The sequence below is a fragment of the Melopsittacus undulatus genome, chromosome 12, assembly GCF_012275295.1.
Source record: "Melopsittacus undulatus isolate bMelUnd1 chromosome 12, bMelUnd1.mat.Z, whole genome shotgun sequence".
Classification (NCBI taxonomy): Eukaryota; Metazoa; Chordata; class Aves; order Psittaciformes; family Psittaculidae; genus Melopsittacus; species Melopsittacus undulatus.
This window is the reverse complement of record NC_047538.1, coordinates 22,434,915-22,461,478: the sequence shown is the minus strand read 5'-3', so window position 1 is coordinate 22,461,478 and position 26,564 is coordinate 22,434,915. Positions and strand designations below refer to the sequence as shown.

Here is a 26,564-nt window from a genome sequence, read left to right as displayed (position 1 = left end):
CAAGTGGATGGTTGCACCAAGTGCCATACTCAAGGCTTTGGTAGCAAGCGTACTACATATGTCTGACTAGGATCTATTTTTGATGCCTCACTTCCCACAGTAATTATTTAACTAAAATTCTGGTACACAGAAGTCAGAAAGCCACAGAATCAGACACAATTACATTTTGCTCACTTTTCTGTCTCATTTTTCTCCCTAAATAACTTGAAGGGTGAAATGTCCTCCAAAATCACTCAGATTGATCAACTTCTGAGCTCAGGAAACAAAATACACTTACCTCAAGGGTACACCTCATTTTTTTTTGTTTCTGGGAAGAAGTTATTACACTTATTTTCCACCCAGGAGTTTTAATATCTCTTGCTCCTTTTATCTCACTGCAGTGTTTGCTGTAGTAGCATCAATGCATTGTTTCTTGCACACACGATTTAGTGTATGTTAGGCACACAGAATACAGATTCTACTAAAACCCTCTCTTTTGACTGTATGATACATTCCCATTGGTATTTCAGCAGCTGCATCCTATCACTTGCTCTACTGATCCGAGTAAGGCTCTTATAAAATTCCAGGTTCATTTTTTACTGACAATGTCAATTCCCTAATATCTTTCATTGCAAAATACTGTAGCAACAATTGCACTAATCTTTTGAAGACCTGCTTGTTTTTATCTTACTACTTTTTGGTAAAGTAATCAGGCATAGGGCAATAAAAGATACATGATCTCTCTTGCTTCATAAGCTCGGAATGGCTCACAAGAGACATGCATTACTCTGTGAGGCAGAGACAACCTTCAAGCTAAACTCAACCCAAGCAAACATTTGCTGCTTTCATCCTCAAAAGACTGACTAGGATGCCCATCAGGCTAAATGGCAGAGACTCAGTCAGATCCCTCCATTCTAATCCAGTACAATATCTTTGGGCAGCTTATTCTTCCCCTTTATTTGGGGATACCAGATCTTACTTTTGATGTCAGCAGTTTTGCTGTAGGAACACTCAATGCTTAAATCAACAAAATCTACTTTACTCTCTAGAGGATTATGAAACACACTTGGTGATAAATGCTGAGGTCTAATTTCTGTGGAAATCATGTGCTGTTGCTTTCCAGTGTGTAGTTGAGATAAGACTGTGGTCTGACTTCTTAGCAGATACAGTATCACCCTCTTACTTCTCAGTGTGACTCTTGTTTCTGTGCAGAACTGCCAGGTAAGCAGCTCAGCCAGAGATTAATGCCTAAATGAAGAAAGCACCCTGGCTGGATATGCCATGTTAGCTAACAGGAAACTCTGAAAAATCCCGTTATCTACTAACATCCTGCTAGTAAAGCCAATTCTGTATTACTATCCCCTCTGACTGGATTCTGTTAACACAGTATACTTTGGCTCCAGCTGAGTGTTATCACAAGGTACAGAAATGAGATAAACACAAGAAAGCTTTGCAAAGAGAAAGGTTTAATGATTTCAGTGGTTGAACCCTTTGCACAACCCAGAGGGCCTAATGGTGCACCTGTCAGGAACAAAGGATCTTACCTTACACAACTTAAGGCTGAATTAATTCATGTAGAACTCCAGTTCTTAAAAGAACCCACATATACAGAAGAATTTTAATCTAGAATAGATACAAGTCTGCAAGTAAATCTCAGACCTTCTATGCAAGTGCAAAAGCATTAGACTCTGATAGAGATACCAGATTCCTCAGCTGCTGAATACAGACAAGAAGATAAGTCTGCCAGTAGACAGGAATCTATCATATGGTACTGGAAGGCACCTATCTCAGAACAACATCTGACCAGAGAAGCCTACACACATTCTCAAATCTATAGAGGACAGAAGCTCAATTATGTATTCCCTGTTCAACTCTACAGGTAATGAAGACAATTATTTCCCTCTCAGATCTACAACGTAGCACAGGCTTTCTGCTGACTTAACAGACTTTGGATCAGGAAATTGCTGGCCATGATCTCATTTGATACGAGCAGCAGTTTTACTCTTCAAACGGAAAGACTATATTGAGACTAGGACTTCCAGGAAATAATACTCATCTAATTACCTGCTGGAAACCACTGAAAACCCTTCAAAGAAAAGACTGCCAGAATCTCCCCACCAAGGTAATGCACAGGAGAGGCAAAATTCACAAGTGAGACAGTTTTAACTCCTCTCCCACATCCAGAGCTCTAACACTGACAAATGACAGCATGTGCAGTTCCTCTATGAATTGCCACTTGGTGCTGTTCTAGGCAGCTTTGTGCTTCTCCATTCCCTGAGCTTTGGCAGGACTTCCAAAACAAATGCTCTGTGCCTACTTCACCTGTGAGCACAGAAGTTCTCAGCCTGTACCTAAATCCTATAGGAAATGAAATACCCACCCAGCCGTGCACCTGAGATGCTGGAGACTCCAGTGAAAATCCTTGTTTGCTTGACTCAAGAGCAGGAAAATAACCCTAGGTTGCTCACTCACAGGAAGGAGCCCTACCTGCTAAGTCTCAGTGCTCCCACTGTCCCAGCCTTGCTCTGCAGAACTAATTGCATCTTCACTGGGCTAGAGGAAGAAAAGGAGACACTGCTTCCACAGATCACTAGTGAAGACAAGGAACAGGTATGATTTCACAGGGAGGTAGGTAGCCCACAAATGGTGCTATAACACTGAGCAGAGCACACATTTAACTCAAAACACTTTCCATAGGGAAGTCTATACTACATTTTTCGTAAATATATTATTGAGGCTGTTATTATTTTCTGTTTCCCTTAAAGCCACAGGTTCTTACACTATTAGGGAAACAGCCAGAAAAATCACTATCAGCCTCAGCCTACTAAGGACCAAACACGCATAAGGTGCCCCAGGCCCTATGAAGTTTCTCTACAGCTTGCAAGTTGGAGCTATGTAATGTCAATTAGAAATGGGAATGTAAATCTACTTGGCTTTTTGTTACCAGCTGGTGGCCTGGAGGGAACCATGGATGTCAGAAATTCAGGATTTAAAAGTCAGATTTTTAAGGTGGCAGCATCTCTTTCCTGTGTGGTACGTTTACAAGAACTGAAATAGTGTGATGTGTACAGACCATTAAATGAGGGCATGATTTTAGCAAGCAGTTCTATACAGCTATAAATGGTGAGGCAGGGCAGACAGCACTCCTTTGCCAGTCTCTCTGTGGCCTGGTGTATGTTTTCTCAGACTATATACAGATTGTATGGAGCAACATGCTGAAACAGTTTCTTACCATTGCCAGCGGAACAATTCCAACAAGATCCTTCTGGCAGATGAAGATTTCAGACAAGGTGATGTCTGTTGTCCCCTTCCGAGGGTATTCCACCTGCCAGGTGATGGGCTGCGTTCCAGAAAGGCTGCTGAAACTGGCTATTTCAAAGTTCATCTGCACGACCTCATTGAATAAACTGTTACTTCTGAAAAGAGGAAAACAGGGAAAGGGAAGAACTATTACTTTCACTGAAGAAGGCAAATGAAGTGAATCATATTAGCTACTGGAAAATGCAGCTATTTATATGCAGATATAACACAAGGCCTTTTCCAATCTGCAACTTCTTCAGAGCATACAAACTGGAATTACTCAAAATGAGTCAGCTGCTCTTACTATGAACACTCTGTAGAAGGGTAAAATCCAGGGTATTGTATCAGGTGAAAGCAAAGTATGTGTATTTCATTACATGTTTTTTATGATTTTGCAAGTATGATTCAACCCAACTGCAAGATAGACTTGACCCAAATCAACAAAGTCCAGTGCTGCTCATGGAGACTGAAAACCCCAAAATTAGTGCGGCCAAAAAGAAAACCAAGATTCATTGTATACATCCACTATCAAAAGCCTTAGCAATGAAACTCAGTGTAACTGAAGCTCATATGTACTGCATGGAAGCTATTAAAAATATTAACCTGATTAAATGGCAAAATGACAAGATTAGTCTAAACTTAGAAGTAAGCTCTGGGACTTAGAAAGCCAAACAGCTGAGACTAACTAGGAAGAACAAAGCTATGGCAGGTAAAATAGACTATGAAGTCAGGAGGCATAAGATAATTTGAATAACAAATACGAAAAGATGTGCTGAAATTTCTTTATATCAGAAATAAAAAGGATGGAAGAAATTGGCCAGACTGACAGTTTAATTAAAAAACCCCAAACATGAAACCCAACAAATTACTTGCATCACAAATTATACATTGACTTTTCTGGAACTTCCCAAAAGTCTTTCCACAGTGTAGAAAGTCTGACTGCTTCACACAATATTACTTCAACCTAACTCTACACTTTAGTAATTTAAAAATGAAGAGAAAGACAGGATCTTCCGAGCTTCAGTAACCAAATTCCAGCTTCATCACACCTTTGGATGCATTCATCATATAACAGCTTCAATTTTCCCCCTTTTTTATGTACAATACACAAAGCCCCATTTCTGAGAAAATCCATCAAGAACTGATCAGGCACAAAGCACTTTTATCCTCAAGTGCCAGACTTTCTTCTTACCTCCGAACAGAAATCACCATTTTTTATTACTTAAGACGTATTCCATGCTTTACGTTGCATGATTACTTTGAAAGCAGATGCATTCCCCTGATAATTATTACTTTGATTATGGGTTTTCATTTGGATGGCTTGCTCTGAAAAGTCTTAATATTGCCTAATGCTTTAAATTTATTTCCTAACTGTTTTCTTGCTGTGTCAAAAAGGAGACATAGGAACACATCTGCAATAGCAGTATACTTCCTCCATGCATCTGAAGAGTGATTTTGTGTAGTAATTTGATAGATGGATGGGTTTAGCAATTCATAACTCAAAACCAGGTTATTCCCATCTAAAGAGTTCCTACTAAATAAATCTTAGAGCTTGTAAATATAAGGCAACTGTGCTAACTGCAGTTTACACACTTCCGGGACATCTCAAAATGAATACACACTGGATTGAACTTTGCAATGTATTTGAAAGCATGATTATATGCAAAGATACCTGAATCACCTGAGCTACAGTGTTCATTTAGCTGTTAAAGGCACCATTATGCTTCAGATTAATGACACCTGAAATGCCATTATTTTCACCATTTCTAGATCTGATGCTTAGTAACTGACAGAGAGAAAGTTTTTATGCGTGATTGACTATCTCAGTGCTTTCACTTACGCTAAAGAGAGAATACATCTTTGCACACATCAAAGCTGTTCTAAAAGAAGCTATATGTCAGGAAAGTTTTCCTGATCAAGAAGTCTGCACTTCTCTACATAGTCTCTGAGAGGATGTGAAATGCACAGCTTTACAACAGAAGCCCCACAACTCTCCTAGCAGGATCAGACAGCTCTAGTTGTGAAGCTGAGGCTCATTTCCAGCCAGCCAACTGATTCCTGATGCTCTGACTTAGGTGAGGACTGATCCCCTCCCTCTGGATCACAGCATTCAATTCATACCTAATTTTCCTTGGTCCTTCAGACCCTTCCTTAGAGTTGCCTTGTGATCTGCTCATGAGCTGTCCATACTGTTTACCTGCAGCACACACTCAAGCCTGGCTTTGAGCTGCCCAGGTTAAAAACACAGAACAGAATCTCTGGGCATCATAGAATCATAAAATAGTTATGGCTGGAAAGGACCTTAAGATCATCCAGTTCCAACCCCTCTGCCATGGGCAGGGACACCTCGTACTAAACCATATCACCCAAGGCTTCATCCAACCTGGCCTTGAACACTGCCAGGGATGGAGCATTCACAACCTCCCTGGGAAACCCATTCCAGTGCCTGGAATCCTGTCTGTGTGGTGCATTTCACAGGACATGTAACTGCAGTGTGGACAGACTTTGATTATATCAATCAAAGAAAAAGTCAACATTCGTTTATCTATTACACACACACATACACATTTGGAGAACTTCACGGCAAACTGCACAACTGGAATATAAACCACATTTGACTGCTATTGCCTCAGTTGCACTCTCAGCAATATTACCTTCACTGGAGACACAAACAGCTTGCATCTCTAAGAAGCACTAAACTCCATCATAAACAAGTCTGACATAAACTGACTTCCTTCCTCCCAAATGCAGAATTATCAGAATCAATCTCCCACCACTGACAATTGCATCTACCACTGTGTGATCTTCTAGGAGTAAAATGAGGGACTTAGTGCCCATGCTCTATTTATATACCATCTGTTGCAGTGAGGCTTGAGGGTCATCCACTCCTAAATCTCTTCTCCATTCTGCTGTAGACATAGCTATCTCAATTCTGCACATGAGGGCTGAAGCAGAGGCACTGCTGACACTAACGAGGTCATATGGAAGACTGGAACAAGGCCAGGAACTGATCTGTGTTTTTCCAAATCTCTTGTTAATCACTGGACCATCATTCAGTGGAAACAGGAACCACAGCACTTGATTCCAGTTTTAAATGGCCTTCAGTGTATCCACCTTATATTCTACCATCATTCTGTACATGAGGCATATTTTGATGAGCTATTCTGTGAAAGAAATCACTGCTCTTGCCTTTCACAACACCGCCTCAAAACACCTGCTTACTGTGGATTTCCAGTTCTCACTAAGCACTTGGTACTGCTCACTGAGCTATTTCAGCCAAGTATCCTTATGACCCATGACAAAGGTAGGCTGCTCCTTCCCAATGTATCAAGCTGTAGTGGTGAAGAGATATAAAAATGGTACTAAAATTCTTTTACAGAATGCTGTATGACATGGCTAAAACATTTCTTTTGTAAAATAAGTGGCAGAAAATGTTCAAACCTGCACGGTATAAGTCAAAGGTTTTATTGGCACTTTTTCAGGATCACCTGCATAATTATTTCAGCGCCCGCATTTGTGAGTAATGCACCCATCTCCCTCCATAGTAATAAAGCCTTTACACAATGTCACAGCATCATCAGTTTCCTCCTTCTCTCTTCATACAGAAGAAACAGAGAGATGATCAACAGCTGGGAAGGCATCCACTTGAAAAAATATATGCCTTCAGAGATGTGTAATGGCTGGGAAAAAAACTTCTCATGAAGCACATTTAATGTTCAGAGCTTGTTCACTGACTGAAACAGCAATTCCTTAATACCTAACATTTAGAGCTGCTCAGCTGCTGGAACAGCAAGTAATTATCAAACTTTTCTAAAGTACACAGCACGTAGTGATTACAAATGAAGCTTCAGGAAGGCAGGGTTTCTAAGGAACTGCTCTGGGGTGGATGTATGGATCTGATTTGATTGGATTGAGAGCTCCCCATGGCCTGTTCACTCCTTGGATTTATTTTAATTTATAAATATGCTAATCTTTCAGGGCTAGACTGGACCATGTGCTCGCACAGGGGAGTAAGGACTCCCTTTGATCTGCTAAACAGCCACTATGGCTCTGGGTCTGAGCACACAGGCGTAAGTGAGGAGCACTGAACTCATAGTTATTCCTTTGCTGGAGCAGATGGGCAACGATTAGGAACTACGTACTGGTTACAGTGGCTGAGCCAGCAAGTTAGTGATGGGGCTAGTAATTTGCTTCTGGTATAGGCTAGTGGTAAATTACTACCCCAGGAGAATGAGGAGGAACTGTGCTGCAGAGCTGTGTGAATGCTTCTGAGGAGCAATTTTAGCAAAAGAAGGTGGAACAGAAATATTCTGTTAATGGGAAGATAATAAAAAAATACATAAAAGGCAAAACAAAAGTGACAGAGGGAGAAACTCCCATGGAACTCACCAGCTCTTGCCAACACTACGAACAGAACACACACTTGATATCAGCTACTGATAATTTAACCAGGATTTTTGATTTTAGACTATTTTTGAGTATGGTATTAAGCATTCCTTTGCAGTTACTTACGGATCATTCAAATATTCAGTGCCCTGAGAAATATTTACCCTTGGAAGGAAATTATTCTTGCATGGTTACCCAGGACTGGCTGCATCAAAAGCTGTATTTAAACCTCTCTTCAACATAGGGGATTTAAAACATGGTATCATGGACACACAGCCCACACGTAAGCCCATAGATAGATGCATAATGTGGGTAATACTACAGATGTTAGAATGCAAAACAGATTCTGTTTTCCTGCAGAGGTCTAGTAAGGGGTGGAATGATGTTTAACCTGTCAATGCTGAGATGCTTGTGCTGGCCACGCATGGCCAGGGCTCAGCCGAGCCCAGACACAGTGAACCCCAGGCCCAGGGCTGCAAAGGCTTTCACAGGGTGCAGCAGAGAGGAAGGCAGATGATTACTAAGAAAAGCAGGGCACAGATCTCAGCTGGTGCAAGATCCATAAACAAATGGAAATCTTTGTTGAATGCCCATCTGTATGTGTGGACCAATAGTCTCTGATGAGAGATTTCAAAGTGTTGGGATATTGCTCTGAGTAATAGAGCAGTCTCGACTCTTAAATGAGTGAATCTCAGGACTGCTACAGGCAAAATCAATAATTTTGATTTATTGCAGTGGCTCTCAAAAGAGAAATTTTAAAAAGCCTAGATTAAAACCATTTTTTAGCCATCCTTTATTCCAGCAGATTTTTACTGGAAGTGCCGAGGGATCCAAGAACACTTCGACCTGCTGAAAATTTAGCAGCTCTTTTCCTCTTTAATGCTATCCAGTCTGACAGTGACATCTTAATGCAAGATCAGCACTTACTCAATGACATAAAATATTGAAAAGAGGACAAACCCCATTATCCCTCAGTTGCACTGCACATCTTATTCTTCACTACAATTAATGTCTTGATGTATGTTATTATCATGTACAGAGACAAACTCTCATCAAAATCCAACAGTTAAACTGAACCCCAGAGATACCTACTTCAGCCCACTTTGATGTATACACCAATGCCTCTTCCCATCTTGGAAAAGATTGTAATGGGATACAGGGCATATGTTCCTCTATTTCTGCTTGTTTCAATTTCCTCCTGCACCTTTTCCTAATCACATTTGATAACTGGGCCATCTTCAAAGGACACAGCCTCAGATCAGGATGAATCACAGCAATTTAAGAAAAAATTAATAAAACACAGGAGATTAGAACCTGATCTGGAAAGTGACTGATGATAACTGCGAAGATGATGAAATTATGTGGGCAGCTCTTTACACATCAATTAACTGACATAGTCAGCACTCAATGCTACCAATGGGTGGGTCATTAGCAACCCTTTGAATCTGTTGCCTATGAGCTAAATGCTGTAATATCCACCACTCAGACCTTAAATCATACATTTTCTTTCTGAAACACTTGATCAAATGGAGTACAAATGCTTAATGTTAAGTTTGTTTCAGCAGGTCCTTCATAAGAGCTGTTACAGTTAATCTCATTGGAAAACTGTAGAAAGAAGGCAGTAATTAAGGAAGAATGCCAACTACCGGAGACAAATGCAGTTAAATTTCTTATTTTGCAGTATTAGTCTAGCTTTCATCTTTCAACCATAAAAACCAGCAGAGGAAAAAGAAAAGGATGATCTATCTTGGCAATTAACAGATAGAGAGGACATAATTTCATGGAAAACTGCCACATTGAAAGTATTATGAAGGTCTTCAAAGGAAAATATTCAAGATACAACTTAGCAAACTCTTGAGCAACATAATATACATACATATATTTTCAAAAGGATGATAGAATGCTGCACTTATTTCTTCATACAGTCCAGATGAGAGTTAGATTAGTTAATAAGGTTTCTTAGCTTTCTTGTCAGAAGCTGTGATATAAAACATAGCTTTTTGATTAAGGTATTGGACTAAGACAGGAAATCTCATTTTACTTCCCAGCTCTTCATAGCATCCTTTAATGACCTCAGGCAAGACATAAAGATACAGGTCCTTATAGCTAAAATAAAATCAATAGAAATTAGGTATCATAGAACCTTAAAGGAAACTAAAAACCCTGGTGCCTGTCTGCTACTTTAGGCACCTGAATACGGTACCTTTACCATGTTAGTGCTGAACCCCAGGATGTCTGCTGGGCTCAACCACGTGCCATGAAGAGGAGACCCCTTAAGGCTCAACTGCTGCGTTCCCACTTGCAAGGGAAATTCTTAACTGACAAAGCATGCACTATCTGGGTGTAAGGGAGAGAGAGCCTGATCTTTCTGTGCCTTTATTTCCCAGGTTAACAAGGTCAATAATAATGTTTTCTTCTAGTCTCAAAAAACCCCAAACCATCAAAGGGTATGTGGTGTCTATCTGACTTCTTTGTACAAGCTCTGCCCAGAGATGCTAATCTCAGTGCTATCCTATGACAAACAGCAAAAGTCATGTTGCTAATTAGAGTACAGAAAACCAGAAATGCTCCTCCCTTGGACAGGCTGAAAGCTGAATGAGACTGTCCCTAAAGGAGCGAGACCTGAACGGGGACTGCAATAACTCACCAGTTTCTTAATTTTACTCAGAGCATTATTTTTGGAGTCACTAATCACTGATAAATGCTGCAGTCAGGATAGCAGGCTCATTACTCTCCTCTGGTACAACATCACATCCAGGCACAAGGCAGATGAAATTGATTTTTCCCTTTTCCCAAAGGAAGCAGGCGTGCGACCCTCTGCCTCAGACTGGTGGCATCGTAGAAAGGCTATGTGCGGATCCCAGTAGTGAGCTATCATCAGCTCCCACCTTTATTTCATTTTCCATTCAGTTTGTGCAAGATATTAGTCTGCTAATGTCTTCATTATAATTTCAGATAACAAAATACATTGGCAGATTGGTCAAGAAATAAGTTTTCACAGTGATTCATCATCTCTTCCTGCCTCTGAGAAGGACATTTTCTACTTAGTATTCATTCAGTGCTGGAACCTCTCCAGAATCACTGTAAGTAAGCAGTATTTTCCTCTTTTGGAGACAGCAAATGTGTAAGCACTGAAACTCTTCCAAGGGACACCACTGGAAAAGAGACTCTGAGCAGAGATGTTGCAAGATACTCCAAAACCAGCGCTTTCAAATGGAGAAAGGAAGTCGGAATCATTCCCATTATCAGCATTAGATTATACTGCTCTTTCAGCCTTCTAAAAGCTGCACGCGGAGATCAAATACACAAAAGCATGTTTTATCATTCACTATTAATTGCTTGCTTTAATAGTTTGGAAGCAGCCAGTGAAATAAACATATCCAGAGTCAGGAGAAGGAGAACACATTTGACAAAAACACCCTATATAACAGATTTTCTGATTCCAAATACCTGGCATGGGTGTTTTGTTCCATTTATGAGCAACAGCACACCTGGGATTGGTACAGACAGACTTAGCCTCCTGGGTCTGGTTACTGGAGTAACCCCAAACAGGCTACCCCTACTAGTGAAGAGGTGTCAGTTGCTGTTGACATGACCAGTTGATTTCTGTATTAACTGGTTACTAATACTGGATGGTGCCAGGCATTTGTGGTCTGTTATGCTCTCAAATGAACTGATCAAAGCAAGGGATGCAGCTTGGCTGCAGATTGCTATGTGTAACATCCCTCCAGGTATTGCTCACATAGGTCTAAGTGTATCAGGCATTTGCACCTGTGTTGAAACAAATTGAAGATGAAACTGCATTATGAATCAGGTGGCAAGGCTAATCACATTTATGTATATGTATTTACTGCATATGTAAATCAGATGTGTGATACACCTACAAAGTTAACCATTCACCAGGCATATAAAGCTGATAAAATACCTGCATTTTGTAAAGGCAATGGATAGAGAGAAAACACATATTTAAAGGCATAATAAAGGGAAAAAAAATCCCAAACATATAAGTATTGAATATTATGATGAACAGAAGTACCCAAAGGTGAACTAAAGCAGTTTTTCGAACTTGCTGCTTATGAACAAAGTCCATGGGGCGATGTAATGTCAAACCTGTGGGTGAAAGCCCCATGCTCTCCCCTACGTTCCATTTTGGCATGATTGCAGCTTTTCAAGTTCAAATGCACGAAGAAGGTAAAGGGATTTTTCAGATCAGAGGCAAACTGGTTGGTGGCAACTATCTGAAGAGATCTCCAGTTTAACTGAAGAGCTTTTCTAGGTGTCTGTGAAGCTGCCTGAATAGAGAGTAAAATAGCTTAAAATGAGCTGCATCCTTTGAGAAATAAGCTCAACAGCTGCAATTTCATCTCAGAGCAAACTCTGTGTGGAGTCCCTCAGAGTAGCAGCTGCAGAGAACTGAACAGAACTGCACACAATGTAGAGCGAGACAATATCGGCCTGGGGGAGGCGGAAAAGTAGCTTTATTTCCAGAAAGTCAATATATTTTTGCAAGCTTCACTAAGGAGCAGTCTGCAGCAGGAATATATTCCTTTTCCCCAGTCTCAGGTCATACCTCCTGTCTCAGACCATATTATTGCCCTTATTAGTATTTGTAGAATATATGATATACTCTTTTAATTCTACCCTTTCCTTGCAAATCCTCTTTAACATTGTATGCTGCTCACATGGTTTTTACTATGCTAAAGTAAAATACAATTAGGATAAAGCAGAAACCCAATCTAGTCTACGGAAAAGACAGTCTGAGCAGTAACAGCAGGATAAATATTGAGCTCAGCTGAAATTCCATGTAAACGGGAATGACATGGGTGAAAAAGGGCCAGGAGAGCACAGTCAGCTATAGTAACCTAATTAAGATGTACTGGTTATTTATTTGCAGGTATACATACACTTTAGGACACTGCCCTGGTCCACTCTAAATACATATACCCAAAAGTATACCCAAAGTATACCCAAAAGTATACCCAAAAGTACCATTGTCATCACAATGGTAACAGTATTTTGTTCCTTCACAGTCTCTGTAAACTGTAACTATTGAGCTTGATCTTGCAAGGTCAAACTTGCAATGGAACATTTTACCATCTCTCGGCATAGCTCTGCTGCAGTGCATTGAAGGTTTATACTGTGAAACTGTGACAAGCACTGTAAAACGAAGGCTTTGCATGAGAAGTGTGAAGGACAGGAGGGCAGGGGGAGTTTAGAAAGTGTTACTCACATTAAACTTTCCATCCTCCAACACACTCTTTTGGCATCGCCAAGCTGGCCATAAGAAAAACAAGGAAGTTTAGATATCCACGAAGAACAATATCCCTCAATGTACATTATGCATGCATTTACCAGATCTGTCCTCAGAAGATATGAAAGGAAATAAACCCAACCCAAAGCCAGACGTGTAGGGTAAGATGCACACTGACTTCCAAAACCTCCACCAAGATGCAGTAAACAGTAAGCTGTCACTTCTGATGATGCAAACACCCCAACATAAGGAGGGAAGTTTCATACAGTAAGAAAGAGGCAATACAGATTAGACAGCAATAAGAAAGGAAGTTTTATCTTCTCTCTGAAGAAAAGAGGGAGAGGAAGCTGCAGGAGCCATCTTAGACAAAGAATCCCCATTTTGAGTTCACAGTAGAAAATCCTAATACGCAAGCAGTGGTGGATGGGATATTTTATTTCACTTTCCCCTTCCCATCTTCTTTCCTGTTTACCCTTCCCCTTCTTTCTGCATGTTTAAAATGAATGTATGATGGAGTGAGCTGTTGCTAATGAATATCCTGCAGAAGTTAGACAAAAACATCACCGACATCTTCAGTCTGCAGATAGAAACACAGTTTGTATTCAAATTTACAGAAATCATGGGCCCCAGGGTGTTCAGCATCTGTAGTTCTGCAAGTCTGATGGACAAACCTTTATTATACAGTTCATAAAGCAAAGCTCAACACTGCCTTTCTAATACCATCCACAGCTCTCTCTCATTGTGATCTTAAAAAGAAGCTTATTAAAAGCAGAACCAACACAAATACAGTAGGTAGGTCCATTACATGATACAGTTATTTGGTGGCTAGCTCAGGTAATTCACTTCTCCTGCTCAAGGATAATAAAAGCAAAAATGTCCCCATGACACTCAGTGGCAGAAATGTCATTGCTGAAGTGCCTATGATGTGCAATTAACATTTTTAAGGAGTCATTTAAAAGGGTACTGTCAAGACTGATAGATTTGAGATTATACCAACTATCTGTGTTTGGATTCACCATAATTCAGCATCTCCCTAGCAAGCTCACTTCCTTTCACTTCTGGGTATTTACAGTTTTCTATCTCTTTATATCCAGTGTATTCAGGGTATTTATCATTGACTTCTACCCCATTGTGATACTATAAAGCTCTGTTACAATCATCAGAGTTTCTACCCACAAAGTTTTCATTTTTTAGTGTTCTGCTTTTCCTTAAGCAAGCTCTAAATTTTGTAATTAAAAGTGTTTTGGTTTGGAGCAGAAAAGCTGTGGAGCAAAGGCAGTGGTAGGGTGGAGTAACAAAAAAAGTCATTATGTACTGCTAATGAAGACGTCACCAGCAGGATGGAGACTTCCAGTCTAGGCTCTGTGCTTGCATGGAGAAAAGAAGTCCTGGATCTTTGTTTCTTGGCAGTCGTATCTGATGCTTTTCCTTAATAGAAGGAAAAGGCAAGAAAATATGCAAGATATTCACTACAGTAGGAAAACCGTCTTCACACAAAATGGTCATCAAAGTTTCTCAGAGACAACAGAATGTTTGTATTTACAGCTAGAATGAGCTGATGGGGACAGCAGCTTTCAGGCAGAGTGCAGACGTTCCTGTCTGACTGTCAGGCACATGAAGAGCAATGTGCCCTCAATATTTCAAGAAGACAAATGAAGGAGACATGATCCTAATGTTAAATGGCCTGTGAGAAAAGCAACTTCCTACCCGACTGACAAAACCCTTACAGATAAACTCCAAGAGCAACTTTGAACTGATGACTCTGACATCTCTGGTTCAGTCTAAAGCTGGTTTTTCGTTGCAACACCTCAATTAGAAAATACCTATGTCTAATTCGGTGGGAAGTCTCAGTTTCAGATTTGCAAACCCAGGCCCCAATTCCGAGGAAGAAAATACAATGGATATTGCTGAGGCTTTGAGAGACATTGTGCTTCATAGAGGTGACTTTCCATAGATAGGAAAAGATGTTCATCTTAACTTGACCCGCAGGAAGAGCGGAGGAGTGCTAGAGGGAACCACAGGCTGCATGATATCAGAATACTCTCTAAACAACAGCGAGCTTTTACTGCAGAAAGTAATGAACAAGAGTCTAGCCCAGTCTCTCCATGCACCATAGAGTTATATGTTTGTCTCACAGCCCAAAGCAAAGATTTAAAAACCTAGTGTCATTTTTTCCCAAAGAAGCACTACTGCCTTTTTATACCTTTCTGTCTGTGTCTTTCTGCACTGGGTGAATTGAAATAGGTTTCTGTGTAATTATACAAATGACATTTAGGGGACACAGTCAAAAATAAGGAATAAAGTTTCTAAAGAACAAGCCTTCCCTTTGCTATTAAGTTTCCAGCAATATTAGTCACCACTCCTGCTCTTTGCTGACTTTTTTGACATTTGTTTGATCAGACAACTGGGATTAGACTGATTAAAGTCCAGCTTTGCCAAGGTTCCAAAGGAATGCAAAGCCAACAGCAAAAGCCCATCTGCACACATAGCGTGTGCATGTGGGATGAGAGTGGTGCAATGCTCAGTGAGAACGAGCACAAAGAAGCAGGAGTAACCATATTCACAAGGAATACACACATTTAAGATCATGCACCTGTGATAACATTATTTCTTATGAAACAATAATCTGTTGTCAGAAGGCTGATGGCAGCACAGCTCTGAAATAGCTAGCTGGAATGCATGGAAGAAGTAGTGGAAATGAAGGACTTGCAGTCATGTGGGGTGAGATTCACCACTCTGATTTGTCCTACCCCAAATCCATGTACCAGAGCTGAACTCTGAGAGCCGGACTGCAGGGAAGGAGAGCATCTGCTGACTCACTCCTGAATAACGGACAGGCTTCCTTCCAGTGCTTCAATCTCACCAGCAGGTAAGGATGTTCAGTTAGTTTAATTTCAAAACTAAAATTGAGGGTTATCTTCTCTCTAAGTGAAAATGGAACAGGAAAAAGTAGAAAATCAATCCTAGAGGGAATTCCTGACAAAAGTGGACATTATCAGATTCACAGTCCTCTTCTGGAAGGCACTTGCAGGAGGTGATAAAGCTTGATGAGATTCTCAGGGGTGAGAGTGCCACATGCTCCGGTTCTTTTCCAGTTACTAAGGGTGAAGTTTATTTTCAGAGCACTGCTCATGTCCCACTCTGCACTTCATTACACTGCAGACTGCCTGAAATGGTGTGAGTTTCACACAGAAATTTTCCTTTATAAACAAGATTTAATTTGGATGAGTGGGAACTCTTGCTAATGGACTTTCTACTAAACCTCTAGATCTCAAATCCTAGTTTTCTATCAGCCATCTCTTGGCCCAATCTGTCCCTCTGTACTGCTGCCTAAACTACTTCTGCAGGAAGCAAAAGCTTGATGCCATTGGACACTTTAACAATTACAAAAGTCATTAATAATTTCTTTGTTAGCCTCAAGCCAGAAGGCTTGGCCTTACAAGTGCAAATGGCCGTGTTCCTATGGATTGGTGCAGTAGCACAGGTCAGCTGAACGCTAGATGTTCATCTCAGTGTGCAGTTCAGCTGAGGTGATTCAACTGCATTTACACCTTTGTCTCTAAGTTAGGAAATCTTCTTAAGCTTATTAATTTTTCCTGGATGGGAACAGCAGCAGAACTGACTCCACAGCTGTGTGAGTATCAGCTAAGAGACAATTCTTAAAGACAACCATTAGATGTCTGTCAGCCCAAGCTGTACTACACACTCATCTGAAGTGCCAATGGGATAACGCACATACAGCTGTATGCAGAGAGAATCCAAGAATGCTGTCATGGAATCTTGTTTGATAAAGCAGCCTGGAAGGAACATCATGGAAAAAAAGGTTAAAATGGGGTAAGGATAACAGCCAACTAGACAGGGTGGTCTTGGAAATTAACAGCACAAATAGAAAGGAGTTTGCCCCTTCCGGCCTCTTCCCAGCTACAGATCCTTAATTGAGTTCAATTTTCCTGGGGTAGCAATCTGTCAGATGCATCCCCTTCAGAACAAGATTATAGAAGGAGTGAATCATGGACACATTATTATTCCCTTCAGCATGCAGCACTTCTTCTTTAAATAGAGAAACTGTAGTGTGCAGGAAATGATCCATCTATTAAAATCTGTGTCAACATCTCCAAACTCTTGAAGCTGTACAGTGAATACCGCTAGCCATTCTCCTGTGCCTGAAAAATCTGCACGATGACAACACTAAAACACGTTACACTTGACACTTTGGTCCTGACCTTACTTTTACTCAAGTCAATCGATGTTCTGCTTTTGATTTTGATGGGAGTGGGGCCACTGTTCCATTGTCACCTCCCTTGTACCCTCAGGCACTCTCTCTAGCAGCACTGTCAGCTTAGAGAAGCCAGGGCGATTTCAAAGCATTTTCTGATGCCCAAGGCAAACCAAGAGATGACCTTTTCCACCAGCAGAGAGCTGCTTATAGGCTGCTATTGAATATTCCACTAACTGTAATGCTCTGCTCCCAGAGATGACCTGGCTGCACTCCACAGGAGATGGGTTTTCCCTCTCCTCCCCCTGATTGAATGAATTTGGGTCACGGTCTGATTCTCCTCTGTTTTGCACCTTTGTTATTACCTTCACCTGGGATAAGCCCTATGCTTTAGCATAGCTTGGCAGATTATTCAACATCAGGACTGGACAACAAGCAGGAACCCTTTCTTTGTTTGGGGATGATTTCAACAGGGATTTCAGGAATGCACGTGGCTGACTGAGCATGGTCCATGCTTGGCTGGGAGAAATACATGTTTGTGCCCCACATTTTTTGGTCATCAAATAAGGAAACAGTTGTAGCTGAAGTGACCTGAGCCACGAGGTGACCTGAATCGTTGGGGTCACCTGGAATACCCATCAATACGCTGCCTTGTTACCACAACAGGAATGCAGGTGTTGTTGGTTCAATGGAATTCATGATAAAATCCCTGAACAAAAGCTTTCACTTCCAGAGATTTTAAATTCTGGCTAATGCAGAGGGAAAATCTCTGCAGAGCAATCTGACATTAAGAGCTGAATTTGCAGCGGGGTTCAACTCTGCTGCTCTGGCAAGGGAGCAGTGCTAAACCAGCACGGTACACACACTCTGTCAAACACAGGTTGTAAATCACGGCAAATATCCCGCTGTTGCTGTTGCAAAGCATGCAGTTTGCACCAGAAGGGAAGAGGCTGATGTCTCCTGGATGTTCAGAATCTGTTCTACCTTCTAAATGTGCTCGTATCTACATGACATTAAAAAATCTCTGAAAACTGACAAATATTCTCTTACTAATTTTCAGCAGCATCACCATCTCCTCCAGGGGTTACATTCCACCAGGACGTCAGCTGTTAGTTCTGCAGATTTGGTGACTCTGCTATCCAGGTATTTCTATAAAGAGACTTGGCCTTTATGACTAATTTAAAGGGTTTCCCAAAGCAGATGGAGCATTTTGAATATAGAAAAAGGGATTTACAGGAATATTGAGCTCCAAGTACTCAAATATAAACACAAAATTGTGTCTAAAGTAATACTGTGAGGTAAGAGGCGCTCTGGGCTATTGGAGATTGTCTCCTCATCCTCAGTAGTTGTCATGTAGTGTAAATTGACATTATTTCCTGACATCAGTGGGTTTTTATTTGATTCCTCTTGCTGATGATCTCGTTCACAGCATGAAAACATCTCGGTGAAATGGACAGAGAAAGGGAAGAGAAGAAACAGAGAATATCTCAGCTGGCTGTATTAAATTATCCTATTCCATTCCATGTTCCACCTATGCCAGCAGACAAGAAAAAAGAGGCTTCTGGAATCATTGATGTAATTTACTGGCAAGCACATAAACATCTGTGACAAGCCAAAGAACTGAGAACAGAACTTGTGAATGAAATGCTTTGTGTATGTATACATACATATACAGCAGGAAGTAATAGAGACACAAGAAGGCATGTTGGACAGGCTGAGTTTGTCAAGCTTAAATTACACTTACATCCCTTGCCCATTCTCAGTCCTCAAATTCTGCATTAGATTTGTGTTACCCTTAGCTAGCCAAGATCTACCGTCAACCTCCTATGATATTAACCACACAACCTGGGCCTCTTCCATGCAGGGCACATTGCCAAAGGGGATTCAGAGCAGAACTTCTATTTACAGATAAATTCTCCTGCTCACTTGCTGCCCCCTTCTCTCTCCCTACTTCAAAGCTCTGTAACCAGCCCTGGGTTAAGCAGCAGGAATCTCTGTTAGCTCTGTGCTGCTGGCTTATGAAGTACCACGTGGTCTAGTGTTAAGAGTCTGTGTCAAAGCCCTTTCTGGGGTCATGGACTAACTGTATGATCTCACACCAGTCATTTGTCTTGCCTGTCCTTCTATTAAAGCCTGTCAAGAGAATTGGCTCAATAAAAGAAAAAACAGGAGCTCCTTAAGAATGTATTGGCACATCTAAGCTGAACTTTTTTGGGGTGAAGAAGCTATAAAAAACGACTCTGAAGTGAACTCTGAAATATCAATTTGTTAAAGAGGCAGTGATTTCCCTTCCTGAACAATGCTTTTCACGGTGTGAAGCCTGGCCAAGGGACAGGGATGTGCATTTAGAAACATTTTCAGAAGTAGTTCTATGAAGGACTGGGTGATGAGAAATGGTTCAGAAACTATTATGTGTGCCTAAGGATGCACTCCCCAGGAAGCCTAAGTTACATGGAAACATATTTATCAACATTTTCATTCCTGCTGCATTTCCTGACATTTATGCCAAAACAAACTTCTGTAAAAGGTCATAACAGGACTGCAGTGTTTGCAGTGTAAGATCTAACAAACAAAACAAATGGCTTCCATTCACACTTGCCTGATCATTCCATGAACTCACAAATAATAGATCCTGACCACTTGCTCAGACTCAAAGAAATATCCATCTTGGGTGAAATCATCCATATGCAGAGAGTCAGCAGAAGCTTTAAATACCTCTACCATACTTCAAAGCAGGACTGAATTATGGCTTAGACTCTTTGTAACTATTTTCTTTCTCTTTACAGTATTTTGCTGCATACGGGCACACCATTGTGCTAAGTGGTATATTAACACAGTAAAAGATGGCTTCACAGAGCACAAGACCTTGTGGCCTGCACAGACAAAGCAAACAAGAGAAAAAGTGAAAGGGTGTTTATTAGCTGCACTTATAAATGGCAAAATGAGGCCCAGGGAAAACAGAGTGACTTGTTCACAGCAGCAGCTGGAAACTGGACCTTGCCCTCATTACTGAGCCTGGATTGCAAGGGCTGCCCCTTCCTTACACACTCCTGAGTAGCACTTACAAAGGTAACACAGAGTATCTGTGGGTAATGTGCAAATTGAAGCTCCATCTTCTAACCCCGTTTGGTGCCTTTGCCACAAGACTATCCTTGCACTTCCTTTTCCATGGGTACACTCAGCTTCATTTCTCCCACACTGCATCTCAGACTTTTGGGACATTTCTTAATACCCCACCAAAAGCTCCCAAGAGCAGCCAGAATTGCTTTTAGTGCTGTTTAACTCAGTACTGAATTTAAATGGCTAATGTATATGACTCTCACACATGAATACAAACTGCTGCACAGCAAAACTTTAATTTATCAAATTAAAATGCACTATAGCACGAATTTATTGTATCAGCGCTCATAAATGTTTTTATGAATTTGATTTTTTTTGGCCTTTTACGGCTTTGGCAATAGATGGAAAGCAATCAAGGTTCCATTTGAAGCAGTCGTGTAAGCAATTCTCATTTAACAGAAGACAATGACAAATTAATCTAAGATGAGTGTAACTAAGTTTTCATAGAAACAACAAAACCACTCAGACATTATCATCTCCAACAGCTGTTTACTGTCTTCATTTACAAAATTACCTGTCAAATTCTACTATTTTCTCCAGGAGAAATAAAAAAGCCAACCCCAAGTGCCTCTCTGAGTTAATAAAATGCTCCGCATGTAACAGGAATATTAAGGATCCCTTTCTTGCCATCATAATACTTAGCAGGGATGATTGAGGTGAAGCAATGTTCAACACTCCCTCTACTGCAGGTTTCAATTTTACACTTTCAACTACAGAAGAAATGATCAAACTTAGGTGACAGGTAAAAGCCTGGGTATTTTCCTGTCTCCTCCTACACGGAGCATCTGTCTCGTCTTTTCAATGGGCAAAGCAACATTTGTCATTGCTGGAAAGCTGTTTACTGCAGAACAAATCACAACTTAACATAGAATGAAAACACTTGAAGGAAACACAAAAAGGGATAATAGAAGAACAGAATATTTTCTAGTGGAAAGCTTTATCATCTGTGGGTGTATCTCCCAGTATCAGTTTGTTTCAGTGATGAATTTGGCCTGAAGAGTTTGTTTAGCTGGGAGAACACATGCCGTTGGTTAATACTATACAATGTGCGTGATGGGAAAGATGCCAAATAGACATCAGAAGGAAACCAAAGGGTGCAGGAAATGTGCTGCCTGGAAGCCTGATCCCCTAGCACAGAGGTCAAGAGGGGATGGCACTTCTGGATAACTGCTGCTTACCCAGCAACAACAAAGTCAGCAGCTTAGCATCTCAGGGAAGTGACTAAGAAGCCAAATACAAACCAGCTGAATTAATTGTCCCTCACATGCATATTCCCAGGCTGAATGCTCTCAAAGGCTGTCTCAAGTGCTGTTGCTGTGCCTGACTCCATATTTAGGGGATGTGAAGGAGTTAATTATTGAAGGGCAGCTACAGTGAACGGGATGCACAGCTCTTATTGACTTCCTTAATGGTGGTAAAATGTGCAAATCCTGTGGACTGTAGCTGAATTTAAATTACAATGATTACAAAATATAAAGCCTAAAAAAGAGGATTTATACATGAGCAGATTTAGCAGACACAGGCTCCCTCAAGACCTACATTTTGTTTACATGCAAAGTAGACTATGCTGCCTGAATGACTTTAAATCCTGATGGCAATTATTTATATATATACCCACCCTCCTCACATGGTTCTGAACCATAATTCCCACTGTTAAATGCCTTGGGGAACATCTACTACTTATAGGTTCATCCCTATTTTCTGGCCAATGTCCAGCAAACCACTTTCATTGTGTAAACAGTCCTGCTGCCTTCGGTGGGTCTACTCATGTGATGCATAAGACCATAAAGGACACGTTGCTTAAATAGATATATCAACAACAATAGCAATACCTTTCTCTTACTGCTTTGGGACAGAATCTTTATGCACAGCTCTTAAGAGTACAGTATTATTAGCCTATTTTATGATATGCAAGCTCGGGAACAGATAAATTAAGTAACTTGCCCAAGGTCATATAGGAGTTCACCGGAGAAATGAGGACACAAACAATAAGTGCATGTTTAAATTGAGTACTGAGGATTCTGCAGAGATCTGCCTACTTCATGAGTGAGGCTTTGAGTATTCTGACATTATTATCAAGGAAATCAGTGATGTTTTATAGTAGGAATCAAATCTTTTACAAATAATTTACATCTACTATTATGTTAATCAGTCCAGATCCATCTTATCCAGAAAGTGTAATGAATTTTCAATTCCTGTTAAAGCTAAGAAATCACAGAGCAAAGGCTGCTATATACTCCTGATCCAGCTGCAGGCATAAACTTGAACACTTCCACAGTTCTAAATTCCTTAACAACAATCAATATACAATTAATTATAATGGATTAAAACAACCAAACAAACCAAGAAGTAACATTTTTAAACAAAAACTAGTAGTTTGAAAAGCTTTAAATGCTAAAAGTGGGAAATACTTCTTCAGAAAATGGCAACACACCCTCACCGCTTCCCACAAAAACATTTCTATCCACAGCCATATCCATATGGATTTTATATTCTCTCTCAACCACATTTATCAAAGGCTTTGAATACAGCCACGCTGACTGGTTTGGGAAATGTTAGCAGGAAAAACTGCTACAATCTGTAGGCAGCAAAATGAACCAGAAGTAGCCTGAGACCACTGCTCTGTCTGCCTTCCACTGTCATAGTCCTGTAAGAAGCCTTGGTGACTTTTATCCACGTCCTCTGGATCAGGGAGTAAGAAGTGAGCTGAAATCTGCCAGCTGAGTTTTTGCCTTTAAAAACTGCAATGGCATCAAATTAGAGCTGTTTGCATCAAGCATTAGAAGCATATAAAAAATAAATGTAGTGCTCAAAATTATATGGACTTCCAGATTTTATTGCCTTTTTGGTCAAAGAAAATACCAGGGGAGGACAAGTGAGAAGCTGCTGTTGCTATTTATGGTTTTGACAAAACTCTCTACAGTCTCCAAAGCTTTCAAAACAGCCACTTCTCAGCAGCATCAAATCCACTCTTAAACTGAAAAAGGAAGGTGACATGATCCTGGAAAGTTATGGAGACCATCCCAAATAAAATTGAGTATTGAAACATTATGAAGCTGGACCAGGGCACTGAGACCTCTCATTAGGAGTCTCCCTTGATGTTAAATGGCCTGAGGATGGCTGTTCAAATTGCACTGTGTGCTGTTTCCCTGGACTACTCATTTTCTTCAAGGCACAAAATTAAAGTATGATGGATGGACTACTCTGCTGTTTATCTGGCCCAGTTTCCCAACATGGCAGTGAGGAACTGTTGAGCTCCAGTTAAAACAAGAGGTGCAATAAGAAGCTTCTATGAACATCCTTATTAAGCTTCAAGGAAGAGTTTATTATTGCTAAGTCACACAGCAAAGAATGAAAGATGAGAATGAGGACTGTCACCTGCTTGTAATTGGAAAGGAACAAGAACAAACATAACTACTGTTTTCACATTCACTTTGCTATTGTCAGCTACCTCCATGCTTGCTGTTTCCCCTCCTACCTCAGACAGGGCATTTTGGGCAGCCAGCGCAGGACTGATCCACTGCTCCCAGAGCCCTACTTTCCTTGTGGCAGCGTCAGAGTAGGCCCCTGCTCTCTTACTTCCTCCATCTGAAAGGCACAGTTACTTCTCTGGGCTTCCGCTGCTTTGATCCATGCAGCTCCATCTCTCATGCATCTCATGGATGTTGCTACCACTTTTCCTAAGCTAGACTTCTAAACCACCTATTCTTTAATGTCCTCTATTCCTCAATCTCAAGTCTTCTGTCCTCTCTTGTTGTCAAAGTACGAATGGAGCTCTTAATATAAAGTTCTTCCCAAATGATTCTTGTTATTCATCCCATGCCAGAGCACTGATCCAACGCTGGCATACTCTGTGCTGGACTATAGCCATATCTGCATTTCCTGCCTATGTTCAGCTTGAACCACTAACAGAAACAGCTCTCCGGTGCTCCAAATGCCCATGTTTTCAGTCTCAGCTGTGTTCTCCATGAACATTCTCACAATCTATAGACAAATTTGCAATAGGAGGTTTCTATTATATATGTGACCATTTTATATCTCACTTTACTACCCCATTTTAAGGAATACTCCTCACTCAGATTCTGTTGCTCTTGTCAGACATCTGGTTGGGATGACTGGTAAAATCTCTGGAAGTACCTTAGCTCTGCTTTCAAAAGCAATGGGGTAGCTCTGGGGTTTTCAAAAGCACAAGCTCCTTTTAAACCCTGATTGCTTTCAAACACATCTGCTTTCCCCCAAGCAGTGGGAATTTGAGGCCCCAGAACTTCTGAAAACTCCAATAGGTGTCAGGCTGTTGGAATAATTGCTTTTTTTCTAAATTTAGGTACTACAAACTATAGTCATCAAAGTATTTATGCATAGCTCCACTTGGCACTGCAAAGCCTAAGTGAAACAGATGGCCAACTCAGGTTTCCAAAAGTGACTCAGTACTCAGGAGCCCAACTCACACAGGAAGTCAATACCAGTTAATCTTCTAAATGTCAAATGGCACTTCTGAAAACAGCACTTTCCATTACCAATAAGGGCCTGAAACTTTGTGCTTTTTAAATGTTTGCTTTGTACCAAATAATACCCCAGGCTCCACCTGTCTCTTTGTGTTCAAAGGACAAGTGAGTACTTGAGTAATGCAGTCCTTGGGCAGGTCACCAGCGAATCAGCCGGTTCTACAAGAACTATAGATTTTCTTCTTCTAAAGGGCGTTTTTAGGCAGCAAGCTTAAAAGGTTTGGTGAAGGGGAGAGAGCTAAAGGACATATATATTTTGAATTAGCAGCGCAGCTTTGCCTTTCTTGCCATAGCTTTAGTAGTAGAGTGCAGAGACTACAACCACCCCACATAAAGTTTTTAGCTATGGGGGCTTAACCAGCATTTAACAGAAATTGAAGCTGCATAAGGGCTGTGTTAGACACGTCTGGATAGCTGTAATGACAATGGGTCATTAACACATTAATACATGCGCACTGCTGAGTCTGCTTCTGGATCCCCTGTGACATACAACCCAGCACAACACTTCTATAGCACAACATTCCCAGAGCATGGACAGCTTTCTGGTCATCATTTCACAAATGCCATGACTCTGATAGGAGAGGTTAAAACAGTAAGAATTAAGAACTGTTTGGATGCTATCCCACTATGCAGCACCTAGGAGAAAGTGCACAGGGTTTAAAGTAAATGTTATGGGTGCAAGATACCAACCATTTCCCCCCTGTGACACTATGGAACCTGAGAATGTCACAGGCCAAAGCTCTGCTTGTGATGGAGAGTTCCCATGCATCAGCATTAGATGATCTAGAGGTCACCCAGGCTGCTTCCATGCCCCAAACAGGTACTTAATCAACTCAATGCTCTCCCCAGAAACTGACTGAAACTAGAGGGAGGACTGACTTGAGTGCATTTGGCATTTTTAACCTGGAATGTCAAGTAGAGGAATAATGGCCATTATCTCTGGTATATATCTCAGAAGAGGGAGAAGTTAGGGAGGTGATTTCTACCCACATCAGTAAGTCTAAGACAGATGAATGTAAAAACTGGTTTACAGAAGAGACTAGAGGGACGCCAGTCCTACAAAGACTTTGAAGGTTAACCTTACATACTGTCAGGAAACTCGAGAAAAACCTTCAAGGTCCAAACTCACAAGCTTGAGTTTTCAGGTATCACCACAGTTTATTTCATTTTCAGTGGAAACAGATTTGGGGTTCAATATATACATCCCTTTGTACAGATGTCAAAATAGTCAATGGTTGCAACATGGAAACTTCATTTCCAGAGCCTCGTGGGTAGGAATGCACAGAAGGAAGCCAACAACAGAAATGGTATATTATAAAATCATGTATTTAAAGTATATAGATATATATCTTTAATAACTTAGATCTTTATTCTTAGCACCATGCTGATTTTCACTACAAAGAGCCTTATAGTATATGGGGTATTAGATCCAATGAGAAATATGATTTTCCTTAAAAAAAAGAACAATCACTATGGTTTTGGATTCACTTCCAAGAGCAGTAATTTCAATACCTTCTTCTAAAATTAAAATTACATCTAGTTAGCAAGGAGACAATGACTTCTGGCATATTTTTCCATGCACTGTCTCTGTCCCTACAGAGTATTATTGTCATTAAACTACTCAGAGTGTGACAATAATTGAGAGGTTTTGGCTACTGGAGTCAGAAGCATTAAGATTTCAGAAGGAGCAATAGAGAGACATGGAAGACAGAAGCTCAAATGCTCATGTGATCTACACTTGATTTTAATTGGAGACAGAAAACTTCTAAAGGCTCAGGAGAGATCTGGTCTGCATGAGCATCTCTTC

General features: G+C 40.7%; 1 protein-coding gene across 1 annotated transcript in view; it reads right to left on the bottom strand.

Annotated features, from left to right (window-relative positions):
* Positions 1–26,564, bottom strand: part of TMEM132C (transmembrane protein 132C) — a gene marked incomplete at its 5' end in the record, with an annotated part of 144,004 nt that overhangs the window by 48,986 nt on the left and 68,454 nt on the right. The window contains one exon of the mRNA XM_031045510.2: positions 3,212–3,395. Coding sequence (XP_030901370.2) covers positions 3,212–3,395 — 184 coding nt within the window. The remainder of the gene's footprint in view (positions 1–3,211; positions 3,396–26,564) is intronic.